At 35.4% G+C, this 13,656-nt stretch overlaps 1 protein-coding gene across 4 annotated transcripts; it reads left to right on the top strand.

Moving 5' to 3' along the window:
• Nucleotides 1–430: 430 nt before the first annotated feature.
• LOC121410543 (mitochondrial tRNA-specific 2-thiouridylase 1-like) lies at nt 431–12,232 on the top strand. Of its 4 annotated transcripts, none has more exons than XM_041602702.1 (10): nt 431–467; nt 4,380–4,545; nt 5,704–5,894; nt 6,259–6,431; nt 8,689–8,742; nt 9,901–9,967; nt 10,373–10,473; nt 10,863–11,004; nt 11,234–11,316; nt 11,771–12,232. In XM_041602702.1, the coding sequence occupies exons 2-10, from the start codon at nt 4,403–4,405 to the stop codon at nt 11,900–11,902; spliced, it is 1,086 nt and encodes a 361-aa protein (XP_041458636.1). In that variant the 5' UTR covers nt 431–467; nt 4,380–4,402; the 3' UTR covers nt 11,903–12,232. The 4 variants fall into 4 exon arrangements, with proteins under 4 accessions (XP_041458636.1, XP_041458635.1, XP_041458637.1 ...); XM_041602701.1 differs by lacking the exon at nt 431–467 and adding an exon at nt 474–958; XM_041602703.1 differs by lacking the exon at nt 431–467 and adding an exon at nt 474–701.
• Nucleotides 12,233–13,656: the final 1,424 nt, after the last annotated feature.

Genomic DNA, 13,656 nt, shown 5'->3' on the forward strand with positions numbered 1-13,656 from the left:
CGAAGTGCCTTTTTTTGAAGACGGAATATCGTTTCTATTCTTGACTTAGTATCATAGTAACACCTCTGCTTCTTAGCCAATCAATATCAAGTAAAGTTGTCAGATCTGACATCTCAGTGTCAGACAAAAATGTTGATGAAACGCTCCCCTGATCCTGGACAAAATTACGAACTTCGATCCTTGTCATGCTTATTGGGAAAGAAATGACTGACCCCCCCCCCAAAAAAAAAAAAACTGTTAGGAGGAAGAAAGGGGTAAAATTGATACCAATAGTAATGTCGAAATTTTTCCTCACAGTTTAAACTCGGGTAGAGGTTTAATAGAAAAAGTACCCAAATAAATTTACCAGCCAAAATGTTTTCTTAAAAAAAAAAAAGAAAAGAACTTTGGCCGCTCGTTCAATTATCCTATGAATAAAATTAAATGTTAGCAACAACAGCTGGCAGCATGTACCGGCGTCACGTAACGTAAGTCATCTATTGGCATACGGGCATAGGCCTAAATGCATAATTTGATATTGTTAGTTTCTCGAAATTAAGAAAAAATAGCACAACAGCAGAGCTTTAAGCTCCGAAGTGGGACGCTTACACCAAATATCCACGCGAGGTTAGCTAGCTAACTCGGAACAAGACGTTTCTAGACTAAAGATTGAAGTCAGACAGACTCGGCTGTTCTTGGACCGTTGGATGTGCAGCAGCAGAGTGAGTAGTCCGGGAGCGGGGCGCGGCGGCTAGCTGTCCGGCTCGCGAGCTCCCGAGACCGAGCAGTGCCAGTGCATGCAGTGTACTAGCTGGCAGTGGTCCAGTCATCGAGCTACGCGAGTGAGCTCGTTCTGCTTCATCGATCGTGGACGGGGCTGATCCCATCGTCAAAAACATGGCCAAGGCCAAGCATATAGTGTGTGCTATGTCTGGAGGTGTAGACAGCAGTGTAGCTGCTTGGATCCTGAAAAGCAAAGGTAGATCTCCTAACTAAAACTTCAGTTAAAGGACAAGTCCACCCCCAACAAAAAGCTGATTTGAATAGAAAGAGAAATATTCAAAACAGGCATAACACTGAAAATTTGATCAAAATCGGATGTAAAATAAGAAAGTTCTATTTTAATAATATTTTGCTTAAAGGAGAATGAAACCATTGGAACAAGATAGCTTGTGTGAAAACAGAAAAATTAAAGAAACAAATCAACAAAAGTTTGAGAAAAATTGGACTAATAATGAGAAAGTTATGTGCATCTGAATATGCAATCACTAATGCTATGGAGATACCAAATTGGCAATGCGACAAAGATGTTTGATGTCACTTGTGAACAACTCTCCCCATTACTTTAGTATATATTTCACTTGAATTGCCTCTTTTATCACATCTATCCATAGATCATGTGTTCTTTCTACATGAGGGCATGTAATACATATTTTTTAAGAATACATCATGGATAAAGAGTTTGTATCATCATAAGAAAAAGCAAAAAGAGACATTTTGATGGTATTTTATAGTCAACCAAAGGGAAAGTTGTTCATCAATGACATCACACATCCTTGTCGCATTGCCAATAGGAGGATCTCCATAGCATTAGTGATTGCAATATTCAAATGCTCATAACTTTCTCATTTGTCTGATTTTTCTCAAACTTTCTTTATTCTTATTCTTTGATTTTTCTGTTTCTACACAAGCCTATTTTTTCCAAAGGTTTCATTCCCCTTTAATTTCACAATAGGCCTACAGTATCCTGTTTTGTATGCAAATGAGGGGACCAATGACGTCACCCACTCTCTGTTTCTTTTTATTTTATTAGCCAGGGGCAGGAATTCCAGCCCATTCATCTGCATGTACAGCCAAAAAAACCTGAAACTAGCCCCTGAGATTTCTACAATTTTCCTTTTAAAAAGATCTAGCCCTAAATCATGTAAATGAGTAGACAGGAATAACGGTCTTTTCTGGGGATTTATTCAACAATTTCCGACATTTTACTATCATCCCCATGTATTGGTGAGTGCAGTTCAGCGGAACAGCCAAAATACAGAGACTGAAGCTTTTGGTCTAGTAAATGAGATATATAACTTCATTACCGACATTTCTATGCTATCAATTTCATTTTTAAACAAGAATTCATAAAAAACTAGAAAAACAAAATTCATTTTTTTAAATGGCATTTCAAAGATAAGATTTCAGAGCATCAAAATATAGATATCATAATTTGAAACAAATTTTTTATAGCTATATAGACCTTTAAGAACTATATTTACTATCCCATTTTTTTTATACGCACTGTATAGAGTACCTTAGTGTGACCTTATCAATTTTCACTTTTGCATATCAGCTTATTTATATGCCGTCCTAGACGTGCAGTCTTTGTAAACGTGATAACTTCAGCTTAACTTAACCTCGTCTCATATAATTTGGAGTGTATGATACTAGCATGGATCCCAAGAAGCCTAACGATTTCGAGGTCAAAAAGTTAAAGGTCAAGGTCACACTAACATGTTTCATCTTGCCCTTCTGAAGTCCTTGTTAACGTGATAACTTTAGTTGAACTTCACATAGGCTCATATAATTTAGTGTGTATGATACTAGCATATATGTAGATCCCAGCAATTCTGTTGATTTTGAGGTCAGAAGGTCAAAGGTGAAGTAGCCACCTTCCACTTTTCTTGCTAGAGCAAAAACTCCATTTTCTGTGTTACAGGCAGGTGTATTATGTGCTCTTGTTGATACCATATTTTGGTAGAGAGTGATGAGTAAAACCCACAACCAAATTTGGTGGGAATCGGTCCATGGGGCCCCAATATATGACCTCGATCATGAATACATAGCCCCATTGAAATCAGTGTACATGGTTTATAATTGGCCTGGTTCTAATGTTAATTATGTATTCGTGAAGTCATATCTGAGGCCCCCATTGACTGATTCCCATCAAATTTTGGTAGTGGGGGGTTTTCATCATGCTCTAACAAAATATGGTATCAAAAACGCTGAATGCTGAAAACTTTTTTTGTGACATCATCGCTTCACTTCGGTACTCTATAATTTGGCAGGTCTAGTGAGGAGTAGTACCATTTGTCTCACCTGCATAGCAGAGTGAAACTATAGGCGCAGCTTTTCCAACGGCGGCGGCGTCAAAACCAAATCTTAACCAAAGGTTAAGTTTTTGAAATGACAGCATAACTTAGAAAGTATATGGACCTAGTTCATGAAACTTGGCCATAACGTATTACTGAACATACTGCTTGAGTTTCACATCACATGGCGAAGGTTAAAGGTCATTTAGGGTCAATGAACTTTAGCCAAATGGGATATCTCTTGAAATACCATCATAACTTTGAATGTTTATAGATCTGATTCATGAAACTTGGACATAATAGTAATCAAGTATCACTGAACATCCTGTGCGAATTTCAGGTCACATGACCAGCGTCAAGTGTCAATGAACTTTGGCCAAATGGGGTGTCTGTTGAATTACCATCATAACTTTAAAAGTTTATGGATCTGATTTATGAAACTTGGCTATACGAGTGATCAAGTATCTTTGAACATCCTGTCCGAGTTTCAGGTCACATGACCAAGACCTGTCAAAGGTTATATAAGGTCAACAAACTTTGGCCATGCTGGGGTATTTGTTGAATTACAATCATATCTCTGTAAGTGTATTGGTCTAGTTCATCAAACATGGACATAAGAGTTACCGAGTATCACTGAACATCTTGTGTGAGTTTCAGGTCACATGACCAAGGTCAAAGGTCAATGGACTTTGGCCATGTTATGGGTATTTGTTGAATTACCATCATAATTCTGTATGTCGGTCTAGTTCATAAAACATGACATAAGAGTCATCAAGTATCACTGAACATCTCATGAGAGTTTCACGTCACATGACCAGTGTCAAAGGTCATTTAAGGTCATTGAACTTTGGCCATTTTAGAGATAATTATTAGATTGCTGTGATAACTTTCCAATTTTATAGATATAGTGTATAAAATGTGGACATAGGGGTAATAAAGTATCACTGACATGTTTTAGGTCACATGATTATAAAGGTCAAATGTCAATGAATGAAGTATTGTATCATTATATGAATGGTGTTTTTTGTGAATGATTATTTAATTGTAACTGCTGCAATATTGAATCGCGTGATGCAGGTGAGACAGCCAGAGGAATTCCACTGGTTAAAGATTCTACAAAGTTAACTGTGCAGCTTCCCTCATTGCCTCAAAAAGGTAGTAATTAAACAACAATTCCTTCTTATTATACATGTGGAACAAATTCTAACATTTTGAATCCATTGATTCTCTTCAACATCATTTAACACTGATATCCCATATCATAATTTGCCCTTTAGTTGAATCAAATTATGTCCATTGATTCTGCTGCATTTTTGGGTCCAGGGTTCAGAGTGACAGGTTTATTCATGCGTAACTGGGATGTGTTGGATGAGACCGGGATGTGTACAGCAGACAGAGATTGTGAGGACGCCCAAAATGCTTGTGACATTCTTCAGATTCCCTTCCATCAGGTCAATTTTGTTCAGGAATACTGGCATGATGTGTTTAGGTAAGGAAGGACACATGTAATCTTGATGATCATGATACTTTGTATTTATAAGAATTCTGACGGATATTAATAGTAATTGTAATAATGATTTTATGTACCCTTGCTTCAGCAATGCAGCTGCAACTTATACTCTCTAATTTAAAGAAATAACGGCAGTAAAATTTCGAATTCTTTCAGGCAACCTTAGTGACAGGATAAGCAAAGAGGAACCAATGATATTGAGAACACATTTTTTTTCTTTGTCTTGCCTGCATAGCAGAGAAGGCGCTGTTTTTCAGACAGCAGTGGCGTTGTCAACATTGAAATCTTAACCAAGGTTAAGCTTTTGAAATGTCATCACAACTTACAAATTCAGGTCACATGACCAAGGTCAAAGCCAAGGTCACTTTAAGTCAAACTGGCCATCCATGTTGGGGGTATTTGATGAATTGTCATCATAACTTTGAAATTTTATGGATCTAGTTCATTAAACTTGGACATAAGAGCTATCAGGTATCTCTGAATATCCTGTGCTAGTTTCAAGTTACATGACCAAGGCCAAAGGTCATCTAGGGTCAATGAGTTTTGGTAATGTTGGGGGTATTTGTGGATTTGTCATAACTTTATTATCAATGGATCTAGTTCATGAAACTTGTACTTAAGAACAACCATGTATTTCTGAATATCTTGTGCGTGTTTCAGGTCATTTGACCAAGATCAAAGGTCATTTAAGGTCAATGAACTTTGGCCATGTTAGGGGTATTTTTGAATTGGCATCATAACTTAGAAAGTTTATGGATCTTGTTCATTTTCATGAAACATCTAGACCTATACTATCTTGGGTAATCAAGTATGAATGATTGAATTGCACACGTCTTAGGTCACATGATCATGGTCATAGGTCATTTTTGGTCAATGGACATAGTATCTTATTATCATATGAATGAATGTTTTATTTTGTGAATAATTATTCAAAAGCTGCTTTCAAAGTCAGCACTGCTGCTACATGGAATCGCATACTGCAGGCAAGACTGCCAAGAGGCGTTCCACTTTCTGTTTAATTCATGATTGTGATGTTTGTTTAAAATTAGAAATTATTTTTGGGCAGAAATAAGCAGAGAAATTTTTGAAGTGGCTTGTTTAAAATGAAAGTGTTCATCTTAATCTCACCCAATCCAGTGATTTCTTAAAGCAATACCAACAGGGGTTCACACCAAATCCTGATATTTTATGCAATAAATACATCAAGTTTGACAAATTTCTAGACCATGCAATGACGAAGTATGATGCCGATGGATTAGCAACGGGCCATTATGCTCAAACGAGTATAGGGGAACAGTTTCTGTATGACAAGAATTCTGCTGCTAGAGGTATCTTTTGACTTTGTATTTTTTGTGTGTCAAACAATTATCTGGGAAAAATGGACATACATTTTTCATTCATTCATTCATTGAAGTTTCAGTATTATGGTCTATGTTGTCATAATGTGCAGCCTTAGCCTGTAATTAGTTTACATATCAGTGCCATTTACCATGAAAGATAAATCAATTTGACAATTTTGTTCTTCACTAGTAAATTATTAAAACAGTGTGAACATGAGATCATTGCATGCATCCCCTATTTCATTTTTTCTCTCCACCTGATGAAATGAAAAAGTGCAGAGAAAAATGGCCATACCAACAAAAATATAAAATACATAATTTATCCTAGGTGACATCTGTTTTTCCCTTGCAGGAGTGAAACTTTTGAAAGCGCTCGATAGCTGGAAAGACCAGACTTTCTTCCTTTCACAAATCACACAGAAAGCATTAGGAAAAACTCTCTTCCCTTTGGGTCATCTAACCAAGGACATAGTAAAGCGCATTGCTAATGAAGTTGGACTGAAGAGGGCAGCACAGAGGAAAGAGGTAATCAGCAATGTTTGGTTCTAGTTGATCTTTAGGGGAGATTTGGGATAGTTGAAACATTTTTGACAAAAATGGCTGTAATATCCAAATAGATTTTATTTTAGAAACAATAAATATATCCGTGTAAAGCATATATCTAAGGGCTTCAAATGTACCCCATAAAATTTTTAACTCTATGATGGTATTGAAAAAATTCACTTTAAACAAGACCATTGCAAGCGTTCCAAATTACCCCATATACGGGGTAAGTTGGAACATGGTATGGGGTAAGTTGGAACACTGCATGGTCAATTTAGAATTCTACTAAAACTATTTTCAACTGTAATATTACATAGTTTTAGCCTATTTGCTCTAAGTTCAAAATATATAATAAAGATGTGTACCGGTATTTTGATTCGTCGAACTCTTGTTTTCTATTAATACAGCCACTCATGTAAGCCGACTGTGTAGTAGAATTCTGCATATTTGTGTGCGTTTGATTTACATACAATTAAGTGTATCCGCAATTTCATGTACTTCTGCATCAAATTGTTTATATATTTCAATGAAATCTTACCCTTCTGAAGTCCTTGTAAACACGATAACTTTGGTTTAACTCAACCTAGGCTCATATAATTTGGTGTGTATGATACTAGCATGGATCCCAGGAAGCCTATTGATTTTTAGGTCAAAAGTTCAAGGTCACAGTGACAGGTTTTCATCTAATTCCCTTCTGAAGTCCTTGTAAATGCGATAACTTTAGTTTAACTTAACCTAGGCTCCTATAATTTGAAGTGTATGATACTAGCATGGATCCCAGAAAGCCGATCTCCCCAAATTTCAATTGGATTAGCAGCTTCAGTTTTAGTGAGAGACATGTTTAAGAATATCCAAAGTAAAACATTTGTTTCGTTATTCAACTTTGCAAAACTCATATAACAAATGAAACGCCCCCACCCCCCCCCAAAAAAAGAGGGGTAAATTACTTTTTGTTGTAAACAAGACACATGTTATTAAAATATAAAATTGATTTTTTTTAGTCCTGTCCTGAATTGCAGGATTGTTTTCAAATTGCCATTTTTTTGTCTCACCTGCGAAGCAAAGTGAGACTATAGGCGCCGCTTTTCGGACGGCGGCGGCGTCAACATCAAATCTTAACCTGAGGTTAAGTTTTTGAAATGATGTCATAACTTAGAAAGTATATGGACCTAGTTAATAAAACTTGGCCATAAGGTTAATCAAGTATTACTGAACATCCTATTAGAGTTTCATGTCACATGACCAAGGTCAAAGGTCATTTAGGGTCAATGAACTTAGACCATGTTGGAGGAATCAACATCGAAATCTTAACCTGAGGTTAAGTTTTTGAAATGTCATCATAACTTAGAAAATATATGGACCTAGTTCATGAAACTTGGACATAAGATTAATCAAGTATCACTGAACATCCTGCATGAGTTTCACGTCACATGACCAAGGTCAAAGGTCATTTAGGAAACTTGGACATAATAGTAATCAAGCATCACTGAAAATTTTGTGCAAGTTTCAGGTCTCATGATTAAGGTCAAAGGTCATTTCGGGTCAATGAACTTTGGCCGAATCGGGGGTATCTGTTGAATTACCATCATAACTTTGAAAGTTTATTGGTCTAGTTCATTAAACTTGGACATTAGAGTAATCAAGTATCACTGAACATCCTGTGCGCGTTTCAGGTCACATGACCAAGGTCAAAGGTCAATGAACTTTGGCCGAATTGGGTGTATCTGTTGAATTACCATCATAACTTTGAAAGTTTATGGATCTGATTCATGAAACTTGTACATAAGAGTAATCAAGTATCACTGAACATCCTGTTCGAGTTTCAGGTCACATGATCAAGGTCAAAGGTCATGTAAGGTCAATGAACTTTGGCCATGTTGGGGTTTTTTGTTGAATAACCATCATATCTCTGTAAGTTTATTGGTCTAGTTCATAAAAAAGGGAAATAAGAGTAACCATGTATCACTGAACATCTTGTGCGAGTTAGAGTAGTATTCAAAGTGAGCACTGCTGCTATATTGAACCGCGTGATGCAGGTGAGACGGCCAGAGGCATTCCACTTGTTTAGGTTTTCAGTATAGTTTATGTTTGATATTAAATGTATATATTGTGCAATCAGTAACATCATATATTGCTGAAAAGGGAAGAATAGGGAAAGCATGAGAAAGTTATCATTTATTTGACTGTATTAACAATGTAACTGTAGATATAACTTGGCTATCATGTAATTCCATTACAGAGTATGGGGATATGCTTCATTGGAAGAAGGCATTTTCAAACTTTCATTAAGGAGGTATGTATAATACTTTTGTAACTTGTTTTTGATACGCAATAATTATCAAGTCAATCGATTTGAAGATAACGGTGTAATGTTTATTAGATGTTTCAAACTTTAGGAGCCTGAAGTTTTAAAACTGCCAATAATTTGGTCAGTTGTTTTTATCAAAGTGGTGTCATTTTATGTTCATGTTTTAATCTAAATCCCTGCATCCCAGTGGTCCTACACTAAAGTTAACTTTTGTGTTAGATTAGATTATGCATGAGTAAGCTCTCATAAAGACAAAATTCAAAGAATATCCAGGCCTGGAATAGCCATATCATGAATACAGATATTTTTTCTATCTATATTATGTGTGGAAATTTTATTTGAATAGGCAGTGTCTGCTGGCGATTCATGCAATGTAGTATTTTCCATTTGTTTTATGTAGTTCAGAAATACCTGAAAAATGCTGGAAATTATCTTTTCACAAGCGTACTTTTTAAATATTTTGCATTAACCATGCAAGCCCTTTCATGATTTTCATATTTCATATTAAAACTTTTATCTGCAATGTATGCTTGCTCATGCATGGTGCTGTGATGGAAAAATTCAATATTCACATAGAAGTCAAGTAATATATAGGAACACTTTTAAGGGCAAGTTCACCTTTACAAAGAAATTGTAAAAATAGCAGAAAAAATGATAAGAAATATTGGTGAATATTTTATGGAAATTCATCAAAGATTAACAATTTTATAGAATGATTTTTTTCATTTGTGATGTCACATGCGACCAGCTTTCCATGTTAAGTAAATTCTAAATAATCAAATGTCACTTTTTTCAAAAAATTGTAATTTTTTTTTAATTGTACCTTCAAAATATCAACAGACAGAAATCATTTTAAAACCACTCTTGAACAAAAATATGTATTCATCATCATGAACCATAAATTAAAAAATGGAGATTCATGTACCGGGTATTTATATTACATAACATAAAGGGTAGCTGCTCATGTATGACATCACAATTAAAAAAAAATTGAATTCTAATAACTTTCTTAATCTTTTATGGATTTTTCTCAAACCTTCACCTTCATTTCTAATTACATGTATTTTTTAAAGGTATTTTTACTACATACTGTATATAATGATTGCTCCTTGATTAATTGGCATCCATTTGTAATCTTGACAGTATCTTGAACCCAAACAAGGAACTTTTATTTCTGTAGAGAATGACACAGTAGTAGGTGAACACCAAGGTAAATCAACATTCCATTTCAAAACAGCTTTGTAAAGTTTTTGTTATAAGTTCTCAAAGTAAATTTTATTCAAGGTAGCCCATGGATACAGACTTATTTGTAAAATAGGGAGCTTTTTTTTTGGGGGGGGTCCTATCATTCTGAATATGTTTCGGAAAGTAGTAGAGTGATTTCACATTCTACATTTGTATGTAGCTTACACTATTCTGTGTATGTAATGTTTGCCCCTTATATGCCAATATCTTCTAAATCTTGCTTTGTTAAAATTGATTTCAATATTGATATTCATATTTCTTATAATACTCCCAGAAGAAAAATGCCATGGAATAGAAATATAGGTGATGATAATATAAGAAAATCCATGCAGTTCATACATCTTGGTGATATATCTGCTTACATCAACAGGTCATTTCTTATTCACTCTTGGTCAAGGAGCCAACATTGGTGGCATGAAGGAAAGATGGTTTGTGGTAGACAAAGATGCTGAAAATAACACTATCTTTGTGGTAAGTTTTTCCGAATTCAATAATTACAAACTGTGGCAATTTTGTTTTTTCTTTTGACAACCTGGTTTCCATTCCCTTTTACAGTAATGGTCAACTATACCTTTCTTTTAATGGGTTTCGGCTAGTGCAGCTAGGGCCATGAGTTTGGTCCAAGGTAGCTTTGATACTTTGTTCATAGTTAAAGGTGGATACAAAATTGAAGTGTGATAATGAGAATACACAAGTTTGCATTGGTTTGGAGATGCCAAAGTAGTTTAAGTTAAAACTGTAACATGGTCTTTTGAGCAGACACCAACTTTTCAGTTGTGTAGTATACCCAACCCTGCATTTTAACCTTCATGCTAATCTGTAATATCTTATTCAATTACTCTAATTTCTATATCATTAAGGCACCTAGTACCCACCACCCTGCCTTGTTTCATGAAACCTTTATGACTGGACCAGTCCATTGGATCCACCAGCCACCAAGAGAATTAATAGAGGACCAGATGATGGATTGTGATTTCAGATTCCAGCATGTCCATGGTCTCAGTAAGTACCACCTGTAAACCAGTTAACAGATATTGAAATACCAGTACATGTGTGTCGAACAGAGGTACCAATGCACGTGTTCATGTCTTACATATCTCCATAAATTGAAAAATGAAATTATTTATCTAGTAATCCTTAGCATCTGCTGAATATTTTCATTGTGTCAATATTTTAAAAGTACATGTTTTCAAGAATATAAGTAACCATGGTCTAATTTTTTGTCTTTCAGCAAAATGTACTTTGACTTTGAGTTCCATGGGCTCTGTTATTGTTTCTCTCAGTAAACCAATGAGGGCTCTAACACCAGGTCAGGTATGTACATTTTCTTAAACTCTCATTGTTCAATATGCACAAATCTGAAGATATGACTTAGCCATGTACATGCATATTTGAGTGCATGTCCGTTCAATAATTCATGTAATTTCTCCCCTACAGTATATGGCAGGTAAAAGGGATAATAGCAGCAATGCATAATGTCTGTTTATTACACACACACTATTTGGGCTAGCTTCCTGATTTATATGTCAATCATATTGTGTCAAGACATGTACATGTAAATACAATGGGCTTCTTTTGAGCTTTTTGTCTGTGGATTAAAACAAAGTTGTTGGGCACATTTGTTGTTCCAGGATGGTAATTTCTTCATTCGATCATCGTAATCAAGAAAACTTTTCATGAAATCATCTGGGAAAAAACAGCACCCAGGTTTACTTAAGATATTTTGACCCTCACATGACTTTCAATCTTGTTCTCATATTTATTTTAGTTTGCTGTGTTCTACCATGGTGATGAATGCCTAGGCAGTGCCGTCATTATGAAACGAGGACCATCACTGTACGAGATGAACTGGAAGAAATACCAGAGTGGAGAATGGAAAGCAGAATGGCTCAATAGTTGATGATGCTACGAAATAGGAAACTTTAATTAATGAAGTGGAAGAAATGTCAATGTACAATGGGAACAGCATCTTGTAACCTTTGTGAATCAAGGAGCTTTACTCTTATCACCGATTGAAGTAGAATCGTCTTTTACCAAGGAAGATAATAACAACTGGTATGATGATTCAGAGAGCACTTATTTTGCATTATGACATGGAAGGAGGATCATCACTTCCTGAGATGAACAGGGAGACTATCGGTGGAAAATCAGAATTAACTTAATATCAGTGATACTGGGCCAAAATGAATAGTGATTATAGACAAATAAATACCAGAGTGCCTGTAAAGTATTCTTCTTTGTCCTCTGTGTCTATTCCAATTATAAGCATGTTTCCTTGACCAATATGAGATGAATCTAAATGCCTAAATCTAATCATTTAATATAAGAATTGTGTTCCAGTTCAGCAAATTCATACTACCATGATTGGTCACAGAGAGAAACACATGAATTTGGGCAAAGGTACTACTGGTTCCTATGACAAATGAAATTTTGTGCCAATGTATATTCAAGACGCAAGTCAACTTTGCTGGAAACGGATGAGAAAGTGGACGCAAATCATTATGCCATTGCCTTTAAATTATGTTTCAAAAATAATTTCAAAGGTTAAGACACACTTATTTTCTTCTCTCTCTATTGCACATGAAGCCAGTAAAAAGCTTTCGTAAAGGTTCAATCACTAATCCTCATCACAAAACATTCACTTGTACCATCCCTCCAGCTCCTTTCTGATATCATTTTTTTCTCCATTTCCATAAATTCTCCCTTTGCCCCTCCATTTCTCACTCCTCAACCAAAGGCATTATCAGCATATAGCATTTCTCTCATTAAATCATTTGCACTCTCCTAACCACATCAGACAAAACTACAATTGTCTTTAGTCTTATAAAGACAATATTTCTAATGTGATTGTGATTTCGTTAATCTAAACACATAAGAGTAAATTTTAAAGGTTTTTTTAAATAAACGTAAATTTAGGCATTATATTATTTCTTTGGTTTCAGAACTAGGTCAGTATATTTTCTGCTATTAAAAGGAAAGAAGGCGAGAGAGATGAACTTGCCAATTATCTCAATAGTCAACAATCATTGCTATCATTTTTGTCAGAACAAGGGTATTCAATACCAACTTCATTCCAAAGAACAAGTCTGTGGTGTTTCAGACTGCATGGCTGTCACTTCAATCAATGTCATATTTTACATGTATCTGCAAAAGTTTGGGAACACCTGCCTTCAGTGTATGTTTTTTTCAAACTTTGATAGACTTTACTGTACATTTTATCATTGATTCAAACAAATTAAAAGCTCTTAGGAGATGTGCAGCTGCCAACTGCCAAGGTGGGCAGGCTACCAGTCAAGATGGCATTCTCTAAAAAATGCTAACTTCTTTTAACATTGTTCTGTTTGGGGTTCTATTCTGAAATATTTCCCATTATTTTGTGATGTCCTCAGAATTTGTTGCTCAGTATTGTTCATAAGACAGTTAATTTATGGAAATCTGCATCTTTATCCTGGAAAACTGACATCTGAACTTGACAAATTCCTAATCCTTTAAAGAAAATGCATGAAAGTGGAGTTGACATCAGTGCAATTCGAAATTCATGAACTCAAAAGTTATTGAGAGTTTTTTACACTTATTCCAGTGCACCTTCATTCATTTTGCCTATTCAGTTTTTCTTAGTCAGAAGTCAGTCACAAAATTAAAATGGCTAAGACA

This window comes from Lytechinus variegatus, chromosome 3 (assembly GCF_018143015.1).
Source record: "Lytechinus variegatus isolate NC3 chromosome 3, Lvar_3.0, whole genome shotgun sequence".
Classification (NCBI taxonomy): Eukaryota; Metazoa; Echinodermata; class Echinoidea; order Temnopleuroida; family Toxopneustidae; genus Lytechinus; species Lytechinus variegatus.